General features: G+C 34.7%; 2 protein-coding genes across 2 annotated transcripts; both read right to left on the bottom strand.

The window, feature by feature from the left end:
* Nucleotides 1-1,562: 1,562 nt before the first annotated feature.
* LOC106716590 lies at nucleotides 1,563-23,923 on the bottom strand. Its single transcript, XM_014510128.2, has 12 exons — nucleotides 23,306-23,923; nucleotides 21,681-21,872; nucleotides 9,296-9,442; nucleotides 8,484-8,672; nucleotides 8,012-8,162; nucleotides 6,882-7,013; nucleotides 6,371-6,538; nucleotides 5,867-6,056; nucleotides 4,824-4,975; nucleotides 4,564-4,679; nucleotides 4,297-4,455; nucleotides 1,563-4,199 (listed from the first exon to the last, which is right to left on the bottom strand). The coding sequence occupies exons 1-12, from the start codon at nucleotides 23,595-23,597 to the stop codon at nucleotides 1,702-1,704; spliced, it is 4,386 nt and encodes a 1,461-aa protein (XP_014365614.2). The 5' UTR covers nucleotides 23,598-23,923; the 3' UTR covers nucleotides 1,563-1,701.
* On the bottom strand, nucleotides 11,834-15,530 carry LOC123723508. The gene is made up of 2 exons (XM_045686318.1): nucleotides 13,738-15,530; nucleotides 11,834-12,003 (listed from the first exon to the last, which is right to left on the bottom strand). The coding sequence occupies exons 1-2, from the start codon at nucleotides 15,453-15,455 to the stop codon at nucleotides 11,841-11,843; spliced, it is 1,881 nt and encodes a 626-aa protein (XP_045542274.1). The 5' UTR covers nucleotides 15,456-15,530; the 3' UTR covers nucleotides 11,834-11,840.
* Nucleotides 23,924-24,403: the final 480 nt, after the last annotated feature.

Here is a 24,403-nt window from a genome sequence, read left to right as displayed (position 1 = left end):
AACAAAATAAATATGTCAGTTGATACTTATTGTAGCATTTGATGTGTCTCGTTACAGAGAATATTTGATGACCAAATAGTGAGTAGATTAATATAACAGATTTAAAACATCTTTACAAATAAATCAGGCCACCCGTTGACCCCGCCTTTTATTGACGTTCCTTACACTTATGAAGATTGATATTGTTAGTACTCGAAGGTATAATAATTTACAATAATTTCAATCGCTTTTTTTACAATTAATTTTTTTTACAGTTAGCTGTAATAATTTGTAAATATTATTGACAATTAATATTTTTGTGAACTAAACTTTAATAGACAAATATTCCTACTCATCATAATAAATAGATACGGCGGAAGTGATATCGCATGCTTGCAATATATCATCATTACTATTTTACGCGTATACAACTTATAAAATCGGTTAATACTGTAAACTAATGTTCCCCATATCATATTGTCATCTTTCTTCTATTATGAAATCTATAATAATTGTACTCTACTTTTAGGCATAAAATTAAATATCTTGATTGCAATGTTTTAATTTACACACAAGTATTTTATTACTTAGGGCGCAAAATACGGACATAGTTACCAATTTTCTATTTTTTTTTTTTTTTTTTTTTTTTTCACCTCGTCGCCATTTGTAGGACCATAGGGTCCCTAAAGATGATTAAGGACAGACACTGGCTCACCACTACCACACTGGAGCGCAGGCGCACGTCCGCTTCGTACCGCGTTCGTCACTCAACTACCCAGAGACAGCCGTCCCTTCCAGTGTGGTACATGAGACAGTGAATTGTATCTATTCCATAGACACAAACACTACACTTACGATAAGCTGTAACCATAAATTATTACGACCACTTTTATGTGTATCATTATTTTGTGTTTTATACTATTTCATAAAATGATGACATAAAGAAGCTTAATTATGTAACGTATGTAATCTAAAACACTATGTTTACTTAGAAAGATCACGGGTACATTGAATAGAACGTCCATTATCTCATCAGTCAATTATACGTCCCCGCCGATGGGCCAGGAGTCTACCTAACTCAGGATAACTAGACCACCCGGACCACTAGGCCAATCGGGCCGACCACTTCGTGAAACAGATGTTGTTGTTCTGGCGTTGTAGACCACGCTTGCCCAGTACGTAGACAGTTGGTTGACTTCACATATGTCTTTAAATTTTCTTCCTCGATAGGTGCAGGTTGCATCGCGATGTTTTCGTTCAAGACTACATGGCGGAGATCGTGTCCAGTCAGGTAAAGTGCTTAACAACTGCGCCACCGATGCTCTGGAATGTCTGAATGAATTGTGGATTTGTCGTTAAAACTTTCCGACGTACATACCAATTTTTCATAAAGTGACGACACCAAACCTATGCTTATTTATAAAACAACAAGATTTAATGCTTAATCTACCAGAACTACTTAGTATCTTTAAGGAATAAATTTATTTGTACATTATTGTTCATTTTTTTTTATAACGTGAAAATGAAACGACTAGAAGGGTTATAAATCACATTCACAAATTATGGAATATAAATGTGTTTATTTCATAAATGCATTATTATAATCACCTTTTATAAAAGATCTCTAGTTATAAATCTAGGTACATAAAGGAATAATTACAGATAAAACTTGTGTCGATGAGAAACACTATTAGTGCAGACTTTTTATTATTTTGTAAAATATTACTGTTTTAAGTCAACTTTTTTTACAGTCCCAGTACTGGTCTCTGTGTCATTGGAGGATCCTGAATTAGAATGTTCTAGTTTTGTTGTTGGGTCATTTCTAATACTGTCACTTTTACAACTCTTTAAAGTTTTGTTTAAAATTACAGTAGGATTGATTGTCTTTTTTTGCTTTACTTTGACAGTTTTTTCTAGAGGCTTATTAATACTTTCACTTCGTTGTTGAAGCTTATTCAAACCAAAATTAGGTTTAATTTGTGCAGTTTTTTCTGTATCACTAATACCGGGTAGAAAGAAATCTGAGACACAAATGTAATCTTCTTTAGGCATCACCTGGACTGTATTTAATTTTACAGGTACGATTTCTAGTCTTTTTTCGAATATTGTTTCTGGTCCCTTGGAATCTAATGTTACTGAACTGGTCGGTGATTCTACTCCTCCTACTAACTCTTGAATAAGTTTATCTTCAGCGAGATCTTCAAGAAAATCGTCATCTTCGTCTTCTACATTATCATCTGAACAAATAGATGTAAATGATTTAATAGATCCAGTTGTTTGCGAGTGAAAATCATCTGGTAATCTAACTCGTGGTACATTTGTCGATATTTCAACCTGACTATATGAAGGTTGTATTAAGATTTTTGTATCTGAATTACTGGGGACATCACTAGATGCTATTATAACTTTTGGGTATTCCCGTCGATGGTCATTTATGCTGTAATTACTTTCAAAAGATTTTTTTGAGTTTTTGAAATCATCGTAACACGTCGGAAGGGATTCTATATTTTCATAATCTTGTACTGACTTTGGTTCACAATTTGAAGTGTTCGACTTAATGCCGAATGAAGAAAATGGCTTAGAATTTTGATAGGCAAGTCGTCGTTCCAATGTTGTCGTACGCGGTGGAGGTTGAGGCGGAACTTTAGGTTTTTCAAAAATATTTTCTGAATTCCCTTGAAAATTCCTAAATGTTTGCAGATTTGTAGGTTGTAATGATAGTCTTTTTTGTGCTTTTGGAAAATCTGGTAACACTTTCGGGAAATTTCTTCTTTTAATAATCATCAGTGATTCCTCAGGTGATAAGGGTTCTTGTTGAACATTGTCTTTTGAAGTAACGTTTATGTCATTTCGAAATGTTACCGGAGGCAGAACATCAAATACGTTGGCTCCCAAATTCATTTTTTCCCTCATCAATAACTCGTAATTAACGTCGGTAACGGGATCTGACGATGAATGTTTATGGGATATTTTCAGCGGCGTTTCTTGCTTCAATGATAGTGTAACCACATTAGTAAAAGTCTTATTTTCGTTTTCTTTTCTTCCTTCGCATTTGAAATCTCCTTCAGTTTTTGATCGTTGTAGTTTGTTTTGTTTTGTTTCATCCATTGTATAATCAAGTGATTTAGAAAATTCTATAGGTTCTTGTTTTAAAACAGAACTTGTACGTGCACCAGGAGTAGCGTCAATTGCCACAGAAACTTTCTTGGACTTGATACTTTCAGTTCCTTTACTCTTCAGGGAATCATTTGACTTTGTAGTATGTTTACTAACCAATGACTGTTTATTACTACCTATTGAAGAGTGCGAACCTAATGCAGACGTGGATGTAGTTTTTTCTGAAGTTTTAGTTTTATTGTTACGGTAATTTTTCGACAGCAAATTCTTTGGTGTAACACTGTCACTTATAATTAAACCATCTTTATTGTTCTTTTTACCATCTGATAGTAATTCTTCAGATCTTGTGAATGGTATTCTAACATTTATACTTTTAGCAGTATCCAATTCTGAGTTAGATTTTCTCAGTATATTTGGAGAACATCTATGCATAACTTCATTGGTTATCCAATCTCTAACTTTAGTGTTAGCATCTAAAGTACTAGTAGATAGATGTCTTCTCAATTGAAATCTTTCACGAAAACCCCCAGAATCATCAGATTTTGGAGTTTTACAAGGTTCTTGTTTCTTCTTATTTTTCTTACTATTTGTGCTGCCTCTCATTTTATTAAGTCCAATAGTTTTAATAACGCTACAACTATTTTTAAGTGTTTTAAGTGCACTTTTATCATCTTTGGAACACTTTTGTCCAATAACATCGACTTCACCAATATCGGCACGAGAATGATGCGTCGTTTCAAAGGTCCTTTCACGCAATCTAATTCGTCGCTTCTTGAAATATAACACAGCACATATTCCGACATTAACAGCTAAGAAAAGAATTCCCAATGTAACAATAAGAGTTACGGTCGCGCTGGAAGTTTTTACGGGCATATTGTTTAATGTCGTAGGCTTAGCAGTCGTCGTATAAGTATTGTGAACGACTTTTTCCATTAGACCGGGTGGAATGGGCCTGGATGGTGTTTTTATTGACTGTATTTCTCGATATATCATATTCGTGTCTGGTCTATGTTCCGGCTGCGAGATCGGGCGTATTTTACCATAAGAAGTCGAATAGTACGGAGGATTACTTATTTGAGGTGACCATATTTTTCTTATAGGATCTGAAATAAATAGACAATATTACTTTTAGGTTCACTTCTAAGCTCTTGGATTGGTTCTTTATTGCAAAATATTAAAACTAAATTGCTGAAAACTAACCTATAATCCTATGTGTAGTTTTAGGTTTTGCTGTAGTTGGTCTTGATGTGTACTCAAATAAAGGATCTATCACATATCTTTTTGCTTTATTAGGTAATGTTTCTAGCCAAAATTTGGTGAAGTTTTTTCTGTATGAACTGCTTATTGATGGTGGAATGTCTGCAAAATTCAAAACAATTAAACATTTATAAGATGCATACAATTAAAGCGAGAAATATTAGTTATACATTTTGAACCAATAAATATTTCAAGAACTTTGAAAATTACCTAGTCTTAAGTATGGCTGCTGCGCTTCTGTGTACTCGGGCCATTCAACATTGTAAAGTGACCATTGTTTTCGATCCAGAGAATAGTATTCATTCACGCTCTGTGTGTTGGGTGACCTGTGTAAATAACACTTTTTTAGATTTAGATGTTTCGTTTTCCAGACAAGAATTTTTCTTAATCTGTACAACTATTTGTTATATACTTCACTTAGATATATCGTTATTGTTAATTTTTTTCGCTAAATGTAGCTGAATATTTACCCGTTTTTAACGAAGTTGGTCCACAATCTCATGACAACCTCGCTAAGTAACTTTTCTTGGGGAGTGTACTCAGTATGGAAATGAGAGTTGGCTCCTCCGAGCGGTATGCCTAACACGTATGGCATTTCTTCTCCATGAACACTCTTGTTTAGCTGAAACATCGTTTGGCAAACTTTACTTGTTTACACTTAACTTACCTTGTCTTTAGAATAATAATTATTCTGACGAAAATAGTACTGGATAAATCAAGTATAACTTTAAATGTACAAAATAACATCCTTTACTATTGGGTCAAAATAAACATTTGAACTAAATTTAATAACAAATGCATGTTTTATTTTATAAATATCAAATAGAACAATACAGATTCCAGGTATAAATAAGAAAATGTGCATACACATAATTGAAATAAATATAAAATGCGGATAAATATTTCCTACTAATGAAAGTTTTTATAAACATATTCAATAGCTATATAAATATTAATCAGGTTAATGGCGCTGCTTCGCGAGATGAACTGATTAATTCAAGTGGACTATAAAACGACGCGAAATTGATATTTTAATGATGAATAAAAAATCAGAAATACATGTATTTAAATCCACATAATACTGCATTCCAAGTTTGCGCATTTTTTAATGATGTAGAGAAAAGAATTCACATGTGACATGAAATCTGTAAACCATTACCAGTGAGTGCCAAGTTTGCTCATTTAATTCTTACCCATATTAAAATATTGTTAGTCCTGTAATGACGAAGAAAATTGAATAAATCTCACAATAATGAAAATTATGTAGGCAATCTTTACTTCTTCAATTTCATTTTAACGCAGATAATCTATATATATAAAAGAAAGTTGTGTTAGTTACACCATTTATAACTCAAGAACGGCTGAATCGATTTGACTGAAATTTGGTGGGCAGGTAGCTTAGAACCAGGAAAAGGACATAGGATAATTTTTACCCCGTTTTCTATTTTTTTTTATTCCGCGCGGACGGAGTCGCGGGTAAAAGCTAGTACTTAATACTTAAACAACCACTTACCGCTGCGTACTCTGTACTTATTGAATTATGTCCAAACACATAAAAGTACGATTGTCGATTGGCTTTTGACTGGTAATTAGCAAAACTGATCATGGGAGCTAATGTCCTCGCATCACTAAACAAGTCAAGTATGACGTCACGATTCGTATCAACATTCCAACGTTGCGGGTCCGCCTTCGACTTGGAATACCTGGAAAGATGAAGACAAAGGTATATAACACGTTTCCTGCTGTATTTTTCTTTTAGAATACTTTTCACATTCTACTTCTTTATACCAGAAGGTAGCAAACAAGCAAACAGCGTCTCTTGGTATCACTGAAATTAAGAAGTAACTGTTGCTCTGAGATTTTTGCAATTGAGAAAACAGATGCACTGCCCCTTAAATTGACAGAGAAGATGATGCACAAGAAAAGAATACTAGAGATTTCCTTTTCCTTTACATCCTGTCCTTCTAGCAATCCACTTCCTAGTGCTATTTTCTCATTATTATCTAATTATACTTACTGCTTAAGTATATCTTTCACTGCTTCTTGTTCGGCTCCTTCGAAAGTTATTTTCATGTATTTCTTTATGAAATCATCTCTTTGATTTTCTAAAATTCCAGAGTCTAATTCTATGACACCAAAGTCATGGTAGCTCTCTAATTCTGTTACACCACTTAGTAATTGATATCTGAAAAAGGATAAAGCATTATATGAACGGATTGATTTAGAATATAATTTATGCGTATTGTGAAAGCAATGGGCTAGGCCTATGGCCAGCAGTGGGCAGATAAAGGCTGATAATGATGATGATGATGAATTTAGATGTTTTACAGTCAAACTTAAAGTTAATAAGAAAACTTAATACAAATATGTTATGAATATAGTCTTCAAATATTATAACTACAGCATAATCAATAGTTGATTTTTTATATTTATTAAAAGGAATAGAAACCTTTATGAAAAAATCAAATTAATCTGACCACAGCGTATTAACTTTTAAATTGAAACATTAGAGAGGTTATAATTCTCACTTGCTTAGTAAATTGGGAAATGATTCCATTGTTTTCTCCGGTTCATTGGGCACGAAATATCCGGCGACGCTCGGACCGAGCGGCGTTTCAAATTCTCGAGCCAGGATTTGTACTTTCTTTATATCAGATAAACTGAAAAAAAAAAACTATTCAAAGAAACTTTTTAAAGATTATATATAATCTGTAATGTGTATCGTAGAAGTAAAAGATGAATCTGTTTGTGAAGAAATGTCAGCTCATTCTATGTTACATCCCAAACGAGGAGGCTCGAATTATACCATATAAGAAAAGACTAGGCCAGACAACCACTCTGACAATGAGGATTGAATGTATACACTCATCTTTACATTTCTTCGCATATAGAAGCGTGCATCACGATGTTTTCCTTTACCGTAACGATGATAAATGTATAATGTAGAAATAGAATATATTTTTCACAGCTACGCTTCAATTCTATAGTTAGGGCCCAAAGGTCAAATTATGTACATCTCCAAATTTATACGAAGCTGTAAGATGTCTCACAAATCTTATCACAAAGGAAGGCGGAGTGTTCGGCAGCTAATGCATAATTTATGTCGAGCTCTGATTCTTATAGTTACGTTACGATGTTAAGAAGCATATCTGCTCCATAATAATAATAATAATAATAATCAATTTATTTGCCAGAATATGGTACAAATGGTGTTACATGATTAGACGAAAAAACATATTCTGCCACGTATGGCATGCAAATATTATATTGAATGCAAATTTAACCTTATTATATAAAATCATATTAGTAGGATTATTTTAGTCATTAATTATTTATTTATTATTAGGTCAACATTTTGTAAATTGTCAGCTAGGAAGTGTTCAACACTATAATAGCATTTATCCAACAGCAAATTAAATAATTGATTTCATATCTTATCGAACTATAAAACAAAGATCTTGAAATAAACTTTATTTCTAACATGCAAATCTCATCAGTGATATCGTTTCAATGTTAAACTTTGTTCCAACAAAGCTTATAGCAGCTTAGAGAAGTGAATAATATTTGTAATAATCCTAACAATTTTTTTGTTGTGTGTCAGAAAATGACCGAAACTTAATTGATACATATTATTTTAATAGGTACATCGACTACTAACGGTTTGTTCTGCAAGCACGTCATCATGTGCTTGGAGGTGGGGTTGCAGCCGAGACCCTGGGCGACTTGCAAGGTGTACTGAGCTGGGTCGCGAGTCATCGCCCAGTCCGACAGCGCCGAACCCGACATCAGAATCGCTCGGTGGAACAACGCTGTAAATAATTATATCATTATCAGCCTGTGTCAGTCCAATATTAGACTTTTTTCTTCTAAAATGCCTTCTACTGTATGCGGAAAAATTAGATAAAATATCCAAATGTGCTTACTTTATTGAACTGAATAATCGGTATATAAGTTACAATAATAATTGAACGGCAATGATAAGTTCCACTTGACTATAATGCCTTACATGGATAAAAAATGCAATTGTTGCCAGGCTGAACAGTAGTACAAAAAGTAAAACATCATTATGAATTCATTGTATTGTTATATCTGAACATATTGGAGTTTGATGCAGCACTAGCTTCAATTACCGTTAGAGATGGGTGAGAGCATGAGGAAGTTAACGCAGGCAGCGCCGGTGCCGTGGCCCATTAGTGTGACGGAGTCAGGGTCGCCGCTCAGATCCTCAATGTTGTCCTTGATCCACTTGAGCGCCGCCAGCTGGTCGAGAAGGCCATTGTTGCCGTACTCGTGCTCTGTCAGACTTGGCTTTACGAAACCTAGAAATAACATTATATTATTCTTATTAGAAGTAGCAGCAACAAGCAGTTCAACAGTCAGTGTTCCAAATTAATACAGACGTGAAATATAATACTGCATTTCGTCTAATTAGTGAATTACTATAGACCTCAGTTCTGAATGTGAGATCTTAGATCTGTAACACCGATGTTTCTTGCTTATTCTCCATGTACATATAAACATATACATGCAACAATTAGAATAAGTTTCGGCAATGGAAACTCACATTATATATATTTACTAGCTGTCGCCCGCGACTCCGTCCGCGCGCAGTTGAAAAAAATTTAATAGGTTTATGAAAAATAGATAGTAGTCGATTCTCAGATCTACTGAATACGCATATGAAATTTGGTAAAAATCGGTAAAGCCGTTACGGAGTTGTACGGTAACTAACATTGTGACATGGATACGTTATATATAAGACTAGCTGTCGCACGCGACTCCGTCCGCGCGCAGTTAAAAAAAAAATGAAAAATAGATGTTGGCCGATTCTCAGACCTACTGAATATGCTCACAAAATTTCATGAGAATCGGTAAAGCCGTTTCGGAGGAGTACGGGAACGAAAACTGTGACACGAGAATTTTATATATTAGATGTACCTACCTAGTATTCCGAGACGAAAGTTGACAGTGATAACCATAATATTGCCATAAGCAGCCAGTATTCTGCCGTCGTAAGGGTTCCCTGAACTCCATTCAAAGGAGTCGCCGTGTATGAACACCAGTACCGGGAATTTCTTTGATTTTTGTTCTGAAAACAAAAATATAATAATTTTAGAATATCGTATGTTTGCTTATCGAGATTATTAAGACATATAATAAATATATTTAAACCCTAATGATTTCGCTATAAGACTTGTAAAGATTTTAATTGCAAGCACTAACAAATTGATTAATTGAGAACGACAAAACATACTATTCTTCACATATAAAAGTTTTATCCGATATAAAATAAATTGTCAGAGTTAGTAACTAACTAAATGAAAGTTAGATGATGTAACTTTACTCATATAAGAAGAGCTGAGTTGGCATAAGTCAAATAAATGGGGAGCCTCCATTACGGGCATCTATTACGGTCCCTCCATTTGGCCGGAAAACGTTTCTTATGAGGTAAATTTAGCGGCGAAGTAAATTGACCGCTATTTGTATCGGTTGCAAAGTGGAGAAGTTTCGCCGAACATCCGATAGTCGGAATGCTTGATGAACTTTGCTTCAATGTTTGTCTTCTATAAATCTTTGATTATACGTTGATTAACCTTAATAATGCTTAGAATTGGATCTACAATATAATTAAATCGTGTTTAGGAATATAAGTTTCAATAAAAACCGGAAGGCGACGTAACTGAATCCGGTAACATTGATCCGTAACCCCGGATATAAATAAAAAATAAAATAACTTTATTATTCTTCCCCTTTAGGTAGGCGACTGGTGTCCAAACTATGTATACCCTATGTGATTGATCAACCCCCCCTTCACACTCCACAACATGAGTATGATTTTAAAAATGTATGGTAATCCTATTGAAAGTTACAATGGTGTGTGTGTGAGTGTGTGCATGTGTGTTTGAACTATATATCGACGCTGGAAAGCATAAACGTTGTAACCCTTGAAATCGCGAATATGTTTTTCACACGTTAATAATTTCAACCATTATCAAACGATAATGATTTTATTATAGGTTAGCACAAACTACACAACATTGCTAAATACCGCATGCTTGTTGTCGTATCAGCTCACGAGTTATGATTTTTTGGCTCTCCTGTAAAGTTTATACTTTCGGAGTTACAGCGTTTACGCTTTCCAGCGTCGATATGTTGTGGTTTAATTCTTGTACAGAACGTTCTTTGTTCATAATCTAAGTCTTCAATATGTACCATGCAAACCAAAATGAGTCAGGTTGAACCCGAAGAATGAAATCTGTGTGAAAAATGTAGTTTCCTTTGTTTGGTTGCAGTTGAACTGCTGAGTTAATTTTATTACAGTTAATGTTTATTTTTTATTTATTCCATAATAAAACATGTAACACGTAATGAAGCTATTGTCTATAATTACACGAGTTAAAAGGATTCCTTGCTAATGCATTTTGTGATTTGATTGTTTAGAGAAGATCAAAGGCGCGTTTGAATGAAACTCGCCACTCGGAATTATGGTTCTACTTTGATATAACAATGCTTTACTCGACCCAAGCTGCACGATTCAATTCAATAGTAATAACCATTTTGCAAAATTAAGTTAATGCGATATATTATTTTCAACCTCATTCCTTTGAATAATTTTTAATTTATGTTAGTAAATTTATGGAAAGATGTGTGAAATAAGAAAAAACAGTTTTCGGAATATAGTATAATGTTTGTGACATAAATAACATAATTTACATACCCTCAAAAACTTGACACCCTTATCAGTCGGACAAATATGACGTGATGGATCATAATTTTTGGTTAAAAGGTTTTTAAATAACGTTAGTTATATTTTGAATAATATCGCCATCTACGTGACACTCAAAGCTTTCGTCAAATTGACAAAAATGTTGAGGATTTATGATGTTGCTATTCGACAATAGATGGCAGCTAACTAAATTTAGCTATGAAAAGTAAAATAAATTATTTTATTAAAATTTTAACATTATCGTAATAAAAATTACTACTTTATACCGAATATCGTAATTTTTTTGTAAAAATTAAATTTAAAAATTTCAAAAAACTGACAATGGACTGGCTAGTAGATATCGAAATTAAACTTTTGTAAAAGTGCCATCTATTGTTGTATATTCGAACGACAACAAACGTTTTGTTTCAATCACCATTTTCCTAATAATTACACTATTTACCAATAGATGCTGCTAATTTTTTATTTTTATTCGAAAAATCAAATTTTTAATAAAAAAATGTAATCCGTCACGGGACGCCTGGCAGATGTGAAACATCGTGTGTGTACAATATGCATAAAGGTAATATTATTAAAATAACAATATATATATATATATATATATATTGTTTATTCTATGAATAAAAACTTAAATCTTCACAAGAAGTACATTTATTTTCTACAAATTTTCGTTATCTCTTGTCACGTCGTTGCTATGGTGAAGTCGCGCTCATTCGTCGTTAACATACTCCCCTCCCTTGAAACTTGTGGTTTCAAGAAGCTAATAGGAATCCTTTGTAGGCAGATAGCAGACCCTGTTCAGGGCTCTCTTGATGACGCCCTTGGATGTTGTTACATCAACGACTCGGCATATTCCGTCTGGTCCATTGTGCAGTGCGTGAATACGTCCCAGTATCCACTTCATCGGTGGTTGCTCGTCCTTCACCACCACCATGTCGCCAATCTTTATATCTGTTCTACTGTATTGTTTCCATTTGACCCTCTGCTGAAGCTCGGATAAGAATTCTCTGGACCACCTTGACCAGAAATGTTGTCTCAAGCGCTCCAGCTGCTGGTACCGATTAATAGACATCTTGGTTGTTATTGGAGATGGTAAAGACGACAAAGGACGTCCGATAAGGAAGTGGCCAGGTGTTAGAGCAGTAAAATCGTTAGGATCCGCAGACAGAGGTGTCAGCGGTCTTGAGTTTAATATAGCCTCAATTTGAGAGAAAAGGGTAGTCAACTCTTCAAAAGTTAAGCTAATCCCTGGTCCTAACGTACGTTTTAAATGAAATTTTGCCGACTTTACGCCAGCCTCCCAGATACCGCCAAAATGAGGTGCATACGCGGGACTGAATTTAAACTCTATACCCTCACCGGCACCGAAGTCAGTGACAGACCCGTTAGCGGCTTTAAGCATTCGACCTAGCTCGTTATTCGCTCCTACGAAATTCGTGCCGTTGTCACAGTGTATCGTTCGTGGTTTTCCGCGTCTAGATATGAATCGGCGTAAACATAGAATGAATGAATTTGTACTCAATTCACTCACAACCTTGGCAAGCAATCGCGCACCTAATAGAGCACCCTTTAACTCCAGCCTAGGTATAGTCAATTCAGGTTTTAATGTGGTTACCTTTGTTTTGGCGCAAAACAGATGGACTGCAGTCCTGCCTAATCTGTCAGTGGACTTGAGGTACAAACACACTGCGTAAGCCATTTGCGAAGCATCCGTGAAGCAATGTAATTCCATACAATTTGGAGCCTGACAAGCGACGTGCCTAGGAACATCAAAGGTGGATAAAGCGTGTAAATTACTAAAAAAATCTTGCCATTCTTTCGCGATTTTATTTGGAATAGAATCGTCCCAGCCGTTTTTAGCAGCCATAATTTTTGTAGCAACATTTTGGGAATTATAGTGGTAGCTGACAACAACTAAGAGGATCAAATAGTTTTGACGATGTTGAAAGAATATTACGTTTAGTAAAGATTGGATCAACGTCGCTCGTAGTTAAAAAACGTAGCGTATCAGTCTGAGGAGACCAGTTAAGACCTAGAACCGTAGACTCTTTACAGAAATCCTGACCGTCATTGGTTGTAGGGATATCATTGAAAATATCAGGTACATTCGTACGGAACTTCCGCAATGGCAAACAAGCTTCTGATAGTTTATTAATTACTTGTTTGACGTTACGTTGTAATTCTTTATTAATTACGATAGGGAAGTCTCGATATTGCGTGTAAAATGACAAGCCTTATTAAGGGGTCCAAAACCTACACCGGTTGGTCCAGATATCAACCACCCCAACTCGGACTCCTGAAGAGTGGGCTTGTTTCGCCCGAGTCTTATTTGTTGATCGCGTACGATCTCCCAAAACACGTCCGCTCCCAGTAGCACATCGATGTCGGAGGGACTAAAGAAGCTCGGGTCAGCTAGCTCAATGTTCGCTGGTAAGTTGAACGTCGATATATCTATTTCTACACATGGTAGTCTTGTAGTTATTTGCGGTATAATATGACAAGGTACGTTTACATGGAAATTATTAATACGAGATTTAATTTGTAATGTACATTGCTGAGAAATATTACTTATATTATTATTAATGTCAGATATTTTAATCGGATAGTTGGTTTCAGAGATGGATAAATTTATTTTCCTTTGCAGATTTTGTGAAATAAACGACGACTGGCTGCCATTATCTAAAAGCGCCTTAACAGAAAAATATTTATTCGAGATTGGGTCTAAAACGTCGACTTGCGCAGTACATAATAACACTGGGCCGGGCATCACGGCGGACAACGAAACTTCGGTATTATTATCGTCGCCGTGAACGCTGCCGGGTGAGTGAGGTAGTTCACTGTCTTTGCCTGGAGAATGAGATAGAACATTATCTTTAATTAATTTAGTATTACCTACCTCTTCCATATGCAAAAACGTATTGTGTTTTATGTTACATAGACGACAGCATTGACGAAAGCATCGAGAGGGACGATGGCCCGGTCGCAGACAGTTGGCGCAAAGATTAAGTCTGGCAACTTCACTCAACCGAGTTTCCACTCTCATGTTTCTAAACTGATCGCAATTATGTAATAAATGATTCCCTTTGCAAACAACACAAGATTTATTATTTGTGCGTTTATTGGTTATTACAAAGGATCTTGTTACTTTTGGATCATATCTATGAGAACCTTTTTCGTATTTAAAATTATCAGATTTGTTAAATTGTAGTGTTTCTAAAATATCAGCTCGATTACGAAGAAATATATAAAAATCGTCCAGGCAGAGAGAGTCCGGTAAAGAACTTCTATATTCCTCCCATTTACAACTAGTGACGCCATCTAGTTTGGTCGTCATCATAAATATAATTAATGTATCCCAAGAATCGGTCGGTTCATTTAAAACATTAAGTGATCGTAAATTTTTGGTAAAATAATCAATCATATAACGTAATGATTGGTGAGATTCCTTAGTAAGAGGTTGAAAGGAAAATAATGATTTCAAGTGATTATTCACTAACAGCCTAGTATTATCGTACCTATTACAAAGCATCTCCCATGCTAATTTATTATTTGCAGCCGTAAAAGCAATTGAGTTTATGACGACAATAGCGTCATCTCTTAGCGAGGAACGTAAATAATGAAACTTATTAATCTCCGGAATTTGGTCATTTTCATTTACTAATGAATTAAACGTATCGCGAAATTCTAACCATTTTAATGAATTTCCATCAAAGTGAGGCAAATCTATAGTCGGCAATTTGATATTAAATGATTTGGAGTGTTTGGATGAATGTGAATTAACTACCAAATCATTTTCGCCATTATTATGAAAGTTATGAAACCCTTCAATATATTTTTTCACTTGACAGATTAATGAACCAAAATTATCTTCCATAACATCCCTTTCATTTATCTGTTCTTCAGAATCAGAAGACAACATTTCGATCTTTCCTTGAATTTCATCAAATTGCGACATTAATGATTGGAACCGATCTAGTTTAAATTGAAGTTCATCAATTTGTATTTCAGTAATAGTTTTATAGTCATTCGTTTTGACATTATTAAAATGTTTGGTGAATATAGTAATTCTCGATTTTATGGTACTACGAGCACGGACCAGTGCCTTAAGTCTTCGGCCATTGTTAAAATCAAGATAAATTAAAAATACGTACGAGCGAATAACGTGCCAAGTAAAGCGAAATAAACAAAGCCAAACCGCGCAGACTATTGCTAAAAGAACAAAACGGCCAGTCAGCTGATCCCGATGCGGACACCGCGGTGGCGCGGTGATCGGTGACAGCGAGGCTCGGCGCACTCGGCTGACCGGCAGAACTACGGACAGCAGCACGCAGGATCTGGAGGCTGGTGCAGCGGCGGCAGCTGGAGTAGTCGGCATACACCGATATACTAACTGCGATTTACAAAGTATAATGTAGCTATGATTTCTTTAATAAGAACGCCACATACTTATTTTTTGTATGTATAGGCGTACATAAGTGCGCGAAATCAATTTTTATTTCGATTCTAAGCGAAATTAAGCAAATGGAGGCAAATTAAACTGGAAAAAGTCAAATTAGAATTTACGTTTTTAACTAAAATTGTTACTTCCTTTGTCGTTTGTCAAAGTCCAATGCAGCAATCCTTTATCGTAATAACTGTTCTTAATGATTTGTTCTTGACGTCCATCCACGTCGAAGCCTGGCGTATGGAAACGGTCTACTTCCACAACGGGAGTCGTCGGGTACGAGTAAACCACGTTGTCCCCTCAGCCTTTATTCTCCAACGTCCCCAGGTAGCGTCGGTTCGTTGCCGTGATGTATATTCTTCGACGATTATTTTAATAAATAATCGGACCTTTACATCACGTCGGCAGGGTCACCAATGTTTATTCTATGAATAAAAACTTAAATCTTCACAAGAAGTACATTTATTTTCTACAAATTTTCGTTATCTCTTGTCACGTCGTTGCTATGGTGAAGTCGCGCTCAACAACAAACAATATTAACAATATTCTAAAACACGATATTGAAGTTTCTCTAGTAGCTTAATATATATGCAAAGCAACGATTTAAAATGTTCGAGGTTCCGATCAGTTCAATTATCGGGGTTCCTTCATCCTGTGGAAAGTCCCCGGAGACAAGGACGGAAAGCATCATATTATGGTGGATTCAGGCCGGGTTCGGTATATATGATGTATACCTTAGTATAGCTTGGCGACCGTCGCCACGGCAAGCGTCGCCAACTCAACGATTCGGTTTACAAGTAATCCTATAGATGTTTCACATCAAAAATAAGATCGCATGTAACGTGTTGATTGACATAACATGACGCATAGGTGAAATTGTAAAAGAATATATTTTGTGGAAACAATAACAATTGAAAGGCGCTCGTTTTGCCCATAGCTTTTATTGTAGCTTAGCTTTTGTTCAAAGCTTCCATTGTACGCGGGCAGTTAAATAGAAAATTCGCTTCCATATACGATTTATGACTAACTTCCGACTTACCTTTTGGATTCGATTCAACTTGCATGATATATTGAATTAACTAGTTTGTTCTACTGGAATAAATAACATTATGTATATGTTATTATAACAATCGTTATAATATTTTAAAACGACGTATAAACAAAATATTAAATTAAGATTTGAATGTGGCTTATAGATAGAGGACGATCCAAGAAAGTATGGATGGATAGTGTGAGAATATGTCATCATCATCATCTTCATCAGCTCTCTATACGTCCCCACCGAGGGGCTCCGAGCCTACCCTAACTTAGGGGTGTCTAGGCTATGTTGGTTGACTTTACACATATCATTGAATTTCTTCTCAGATATGTGCAGGTTGCATCACGATGTTTTTCTTCACCGTAAGAACCTCGAATATATGTACATAAGTAAATCGAAAACACATTAGTACATGGCGGGATTCGAACCCAGGACCTGCAGATCGCAAGTCAAGTGCTTAACCCCTGAGACACAGACGCTCAGACCGGTGAATATGTACAAGAAGGAAATGTATTGAGATCTGACCGCTGATGGAGATGTAGAAAAGTAATTCGGACAGGAAGGTGACGACAAGCACTTTGTAACAGTCAAGCACTTTTAAAAAGTTTCTAAATATCATTAATATAATAAAGCAAACTACACTTACATAAAATTCACATGTAATTCATTTTAATGTTAGTTAATATCTGTCAACGTTTTTTGAATAAGAACAACTGTAATAAACAGTTTATTTGTATTATAAATAGAGGAGAGCTGTTAACGAATTCGATGGCGCCAGCGCATATATCGATTCATATGTTATGTATCTATTATTAAACATATCCGTCGCGGTCGTGTGTCCAAATTCTTAACATAAGCGAAAATAGATGTGTCGCTTTTAACAAGTTTTGTTAGTGGAGTAATAAAGGGACACACGGCTATTTATCTTTAGGTAAATTTTAAGATATTTTAACTATAGCACGGTTATTTTGTCGTGTTCTTACTTTGAAGTATGCGGATCGAATCGGAACGGAAAAAATAACTGGGAAATTTATACAGTGGAAATATATCTTCCGCGACTTCGTCCGCCTTTTCTATCCGTAATTTAATTTAAAAATACTTCTTCTTGGTACTAAATGCATTATTTATATCACTGAAATCATCATCATATGAAAAGTGATCATAGTTTTTTTTTAGTTAAAATAATTTTTTGGTAATTAATATTAAATATCAGGTCTTTAATAATTCTAGTAGATTAATATCAAGAGGAATTGTGGGTATTTTACCTGCAAATCTAATAAATATTTCGAGAACTATAACATCTGCCAAATGGCACTAATATTGCGGTGGATTTGTCCTCATTCTCAAGGAGTCGTCTACCCACATGTGAAATTGGAACTCGCTTTACTTCTAATTAAAAAACTTATACTGCGACATAATCTCTTATTCGAATGCTATAAAAAGAGTATAATATGCTATCTTAAAGTCACATCATATAGACATAGGTAAATTATAGATGTGCCTTTCTCAAATTCAAACTTTAGTGGTGTTTACTAATATACTGTTAGTAAGAAAATTTATTCTTGCCATGATTAAGTCGGTTAAATCCCAATATATCGGCATAGTTACATGCGGAATAGTGAGAACGCGGACAGTAGTAGTGGTCGCCGAATCAGAAAAATAGACCGATATATCTATATCTTTGACATCTATTCACACTACAGCAAAACACCAGTCAGCCCGTGGCCATGGTGCATGCCACTGTGCCGACATATCGGGAACTCAAACAATTTAATCGTGGTAAGAATCCCGTTTCTTACAAACAATGTATGTGCCTTACTTGATTTAGCAACTACGTTTTGGGTAAACCGTACCCGTAAACCGTTTGGAACCGACGCGAAGCATTTGAAATTAAATACATTCAATTAATTCCGACCATACTCTTAATGCTAAAACGAAACTAATATCAAACTCAGCGTTCCGTTTTCTCTTTGTATTCGTATTTCAATGTGCTAACAAGTTAGAGGTTTCGTTTCGGTTTCGGATCGCTTTCGCAGCTGTTTGCTATAGGCGTTACTTTAAAAATAAATCCAACAAGACATACTGTCAATTAGTACAATCTCAATTCTCCGTTCAAATAACGATGTAGAACAGTTGGCGGCAAAATAGCAACGTGACACGAGCTGTGTATAATTAATGAAACCAAATGGGATTCAGAAATACGTAAATATTTGGCGAACCAAGTACTAATGACATCTTACTAATATTATAAATGGGAAAGTGTGGATAGATGGAGTGATGGATATTTGTTATCCAAAACTTATAAATGGATTTCGATAAAATTTGTTACCGATGTAGAACAGTCTGAAAGAACGCATAGTCTATGGACTAAGTATTGTTTAATTCCGTGAGTATGAAATCACTTGCAAAAGCTAGTTTATAGTAATCAGAAGCTGTTGTTGTTTGTTCAAGAATTTTAATAATAAATATATTACTTATAGGAATTAACAGAGTTAGAAAATCTTACTTTTACTAATATTATAAATGCGAATGAATGGATGTTTGTTTGAATGTATCTCGAGAACGTATCAACAGTTCTTAATGAAATTGGATATAGATGTAGAGTATAGTCTGGAAGAACACATAGACTTCTTATTTTTTTTTTTATTCCACGCGGACGGAGTCGCGGGCGACAGCTAAGAAAGAGACATTAATTATTAAAACCACCAATAGATTTTTAATCGACAATATTTGTAGCTATGACTTAAAAGTTGTAAGTGTTAGAGACAAAAATCAACACTGTGCCGGTGTATCGGCGCAGCACTAGACATGTCAAATATCAACGCTTACGTCGCCTCACTACAGCTATCTGTCACTTGGTTTTGGGAACTTTAGCGCGCAATACGCTCGAGATGATCTTGACTAACAATTCTCTAAAATAAGTTACTTCATTATAAAGTTGTATTGTCTGTTAAGATAAATTATTGAAGGTTCGGAATACTTCAAATATACACCAAGTTATGGAAAGTACAACTTCCTTTAGGAATTCTTTACGTTTTTGTTCATATTTTCTGCCTTTCGGTTGAATAATGTTTAAGATTAGATATAGTTTAATGAGTAATTTTCCTACCCTTAATCAACTTAGCAGAGGACGCTCAGAAAGAAGACATTTCTCCTTCCTATGCGTCCCCTCTTCCGCCAAGTCTACTTCCCCTTCCCATCATTTGGTAATAAGAAAAAGGTGGGAAGGGAATTTGACGTAGATGTAGAACATAGTCTGGAAGAACAGATAGGCTACTATTTTTTTTTTTAATTCCTCGCGGACGGACTCGCGGGCGACAGCTAGTGTGTCATAAAATTGAAAAACACTTAGTTTTAAGGCATATTAACCTTCTCTACATTCCTATGAATGTCCTACCAAAATTTCATCACAATCTGTCTTGCTTAGGAGTGCATAAAAAAAAACATATAGTCATTTTATTTAGATAGGTTATTATCAATATTTAAAATTTATACACGTTTAATAATTCCATCACAATCGTAAAACGTTTTTATTAAATAGCGCCAAAAATTTTCTAGTCCCGCGTTAATTTTAGATTTGGGGATTATGGTCCGTCGTTGACAGTCGCTGGCATGTGTACTCTAGTTTGGTGACATGCTTCAACAAAATGGAAATAAACGAGAATTTATGTAGCATTTGCAGTTAAACGTGATTTAAATGAGCTTATTTTTGTCTAGTTACTTCTAAGAATATTGACAGTAGTAGTCTTTATTTGGTTAGTTTCCGTATTTGAAAATGTATTTTATTGTGAAATTTGATTAATTTATTAGAATCGCTGTTTGATTTTAATAATTTTGCAGTTGAAATTATGTTGCATAACGAAATGTTTTTTTTTTGCAAAACCTTGTAATTTTCTTTTTATAAAATGTTATGTTAATGTCATTATAAAGTACAAAGATAAAAGAAAAGTGACTTAATTTATGAAATACCAAACAGAAAACAAAGAATCAGAAATCTAATATGTCCCAAGATTTTTTGTATCTAGGCCAAGAAGCAATTTAAGAAAGGTAAGTACATCAATAAGATTGAGGTGAAAGAATATAATTCTTCATACCTTATTTACAGCATAAATATTTATTCTATTTTAAGAAATAGAGTTTCGGTGGAACAACAAAAAGATTGATTGGCGTGTATTTACTCTAGAAATTGGGTTGCCGGATCAATCGCACTGTTTTTTATAGCTTTGTTTGTCCAATACAAAAAAACATTAGCGATGCCTGGGATTGCTGAAATATTTGCATCTAAATTAAAAAGGTAAACAAATAAACATTTTATAATAAAAGATTTATCGATAAAGATTTAAATTAATTTTTGGTATGGAATTTTAGACTTTTTATTGTTACTATTAGGTATCTAGCATGACACTACAGTGGGTAGAGTATCCCTGAATGCTTATAGAGTTTGTAGGGAAATTTTTTCTAATGTCCGCTCTATACTAAATTTTACATGATTCTCTTTATTTTATTCTATGATACTTGAAAGTACGTTGATACTTTTATTTTGCTCACGTCTTCACATTCATTTAAAATACTACACATTTTGATGAAATAAAAATTAAACGTATTTTTATATAAGTTTCATTCGTTGCATGCAAATTTTACACTAGGACATGGCTTATTAGGCTGCTTGAATTCCAAGCGAACCTACGAATGAGACATTTTAATGGAGCTAGTGACTTGCACATAGCATTTATTTTCACTACTGACCTACTTTGGAATGTTTGACGAGCCTTCAGTGTAAGTTTCATTCAATTACTACTTTCATAGGTTGTGAAAAAATAATACATATTGTAGTAATTGTGAAGCCAAAATGCATATTAGATTAATGAATTCCAACGTTGAAAAAATTAAAACTAGTAAAGGAGGTACTACCGTAGTAAACTAGTAATGAATGGACTGTAAGAAAGAGGAAACGGGTAAAAAGAGAATGCATTTTGATGACATACGATGTCTGATAGAGATGTATGGAACAGCGCATACTGTGTCAACTTACGAAGGAGAGCAGGAAGGTGACGATGGAGAACATTATTAATCACCAGACGACAACATTTTTGGTTAAGAAATATAAAAACACTCACCTCTATAAGGAACGTAAATGTTTAAATATAGACAGTCTTCTGATTCTTCTTTAAGGAATTTCTTCAGTTTGTTCATGTAGTTCTGTCTTCCTAGTGATGGAGGATCTCCTTTCTTTATTACTGGCAATGATTGTGGGCACACCGGCGCGAAACGGGTAGCCATTTTGACACCTGACCAAGGTGGCGCACTTACTGAAAAAATTTAAGATATTTGTAATTTTAACCTTAACACTTTATACATAAAGGTGATATTTGAATAGCAAAATTATGTAGCAGTAATTAACTTTGCAATAGATGAACATCAGACAACCTACTCTGGGCGTTAGATATGCACTAAAGCGTGTACGATGGAGTTCAATGGAAATTTCTATTAAAAACAAATATTAATGACTAACGGTTGTTTTCTATTGATGTATTTTGAAATATGTATAATCTACATTGATCGATAATCATCTGTGTATAAACCATGATTTTTTTCTTTGGTTTATCATAATTTTTGTTTATAAAATTACAGCTTGAATAAAGGGGGACACCTGCTTACAAACAATATTAGTAAGTTTACTAGAATTAAAAAAGGTAGTTTATTCCTGGTCATGGAATCTCTTACTTCCTTTGGTGAACTAGTTAAAGACAGTTTTGTATTTCGATTATTACCGAATGAACTGATGTTACGTAATACTTCGACTGATGATTTTTATCTTACTGATATCAGAAATGCAAAAGATTAGATTGATGGATGTTTATTAGAAGGTATCTCCAGAATGTCTCAACACTTCTTGATGAAATTTAGCACAAATGTAGAACATGGTCTAAAAGAACACATACGCTACTTAATGAGTTTTTTTTAATACCGGAGTCTTTATTATTTAAATAAGTGATTATTATTATTTTCGCTTATTTCTTTCTTTTTAAAGTTCTTTTCCGTCAAAGCCTTGTAACTTTTTTAACTTTATACAATATTGTGTATAACAATGTATACTTCACACAAAAAATCAGGCGTATTTTACAATTCCAATGCCATTATTATTCAGAGGTCTGAGTTTACTTTTCATTTCTATGTAAATTTTTTTCTGGTGTCTAGTCCAAACGGCTTTTTAGTAAGCATACTTTCGTTATTTTTTGATATTTTAAGTCTTATTAAATGTTTAATTTTTGCCTTTTATTTCCTAAACGTGGTGAAGCATATTCTTACGCGGTTATTTCTTGTTTATTTAGGACTTCTTTGTGTATTAATGGTTTTATTTATGTTGTGAAATTTAAGAAATAACTGAACATTGTTAAAAGTAAATACAAGAAATTTATTTTAAGTTTATCCGCACTAACAAGTGAAGCGACCGAAAGTTTGTTAGAGAGCAATGTGCGAATGCCAGTGTCTCTATTCCTTTCTCTTGCTTCCCTGACTCCTTCCTCTCCCCTGAAAAATATCTGGCCTTATCTAGCAAGTTAAACCTTGATAAAAAAAATAGCTGTGTTCGCATCGTATCACTTAATAATTACATCTTGGTACGAATATGTCTTCTTAATGACTTGTCATATATGTCATATATTGTATATCTTGATATGCAATAGTATTTTCACTTTGTGAGGTTCTTTTCAAAACACTAGATGAACAATTAAGCATTTACCTGGAGGCATAAACCTCAAGGATCCAACAGGAGCAGCGGCGTAGGGTATACCTAAGAACATTTCCACTTGCTGCAGGTCGTACTGCCGGCCTGGCTTCACTATTAGCCCCCGCAGTGCCCCTTGCCTTAGATGATATTCTCTCGTCAACCTCTTCTCCTCATTCCCGAAGTTTCGTGTGTTGTCGTATATCTTTGCATCGCCTTCGTTCACCATCGGCAATATGAGAGAGACAGCAACAAAAATAAACACTCCGTGGCGTATAAATGGTGTCGCGTGCCGGGTCGAAGCCATTTTGTTTATGTCCGTCGAATTGCTCGCTTTTCAGCCTACGGTCTCAGAATAGTATGGATTTTATTGTTTCGTTTTGCTCTTTGGTTTTATTGCCGTTGGAAGTGGACATGAGTCACGCTTGAACCTGACACGACACTCGGAAAATATTCCGAATTGAAATTTTCGTAGTGACTATAAAATGTATATAAACTTCCACAAATTGACCAGGTATATTTTGTATACTGCTACAATCTCACTGTTTTGTTTTTCATTGTACTTCTAATGCACCTTTTCAATTTTCACCAAAAATATTCAAAACAATATCACAGTACACGAAATCATTTAACAAAATCAAAGCAATTATCATCACTTCCAAATTGAAATACACATAATTCTAGTACAATCTAGAACTAACTGCACATTGAATGACAATTGTTGTCTCAACTTCGATCATGCAATCTATGAATTATTATTTTTTTCATCACGCATATTTTTGTTATGAGACTCGGTATCCAATATGATCAGTATACCGCGACCTAAACGCAGGCGCGCGCGCGACTGGACCGATTCCAAACTGTCGCACCCATCTAGTACCGAAATATTACAGAATGCGAAGCAGAGGGGAGAACATAACAGAGATACTGTAAAACCAACACACTTGCAAACACTTCACATTAAACTTGTAGGTACATCTTGTTCGATTTCATTAGTATCTGTTCTGAATTCGCTATTAATCAATTCTGTTTCTGGTAGTACAGATGTCTTAATTATGTTTTTAATTTTGAATCTATGATCTCAAGGATGTATTGTTTTGTGCGTTTAAATCA

This window comes from Papilio machaon, chromosome 3 (genome assembly GCF_912999745.1).
Source record: "Papilio machaon chromosome 3, ilPapMach1.1, whole genome shotgun sequence".
NCBI lineage: Eukaryota > Metazoa > Arthropoda > Insecta > Lepidoptera > Papilionidae > Papilio > Papilio machaon.
This window is presented reverse-complemented; position numbering and strand designations above follow the sequence as displayed.

What these genes read in the sequence shown, in the direction of transcription:
- LOC106716590 (XM_014510128.2), bottom strand. Translation starts at nt 23,597, where the DNA reads ATGGCTTCGACCCGGCACGCGACACCATTTATACGCCACGGAGTGTTT. An exon ending in CTTGAGGTTTATGCCTCCAG is followed by an intron (nt 21,873 to 23,305) that starts GTAAATGCTTAA and finishes AAATTTTTTCAG; the next exon opens with TAAGTGCGCCACCTTGGTCA. An exon ending in GTGAAAGATATACTTAAGCA is followed by an intron (nt 6,057 to 6,370) that starts GTAAGTATAATT and finishes TCATCTTTCCAG; the next exon opens with GTATTCCAAGTCGAAGGCGG.
- LOC123723508 (XM_045686318.1), bottom strand. Translation starts at nt 15,455, where the DNA reads ATGCCGACTACTCCAGCTGCCGCCGCTGCACCAGCCTCCAGATCCTGC. An exon ending in AATGGCAGCCAGTCGTCGTT is followed by an intron (nt 12,004 to 13,737) that starts TATTTCACAAAA and finishes CATGGTGGTGGT; the next exon opens with GAAGGACGAGCAACCACCGA.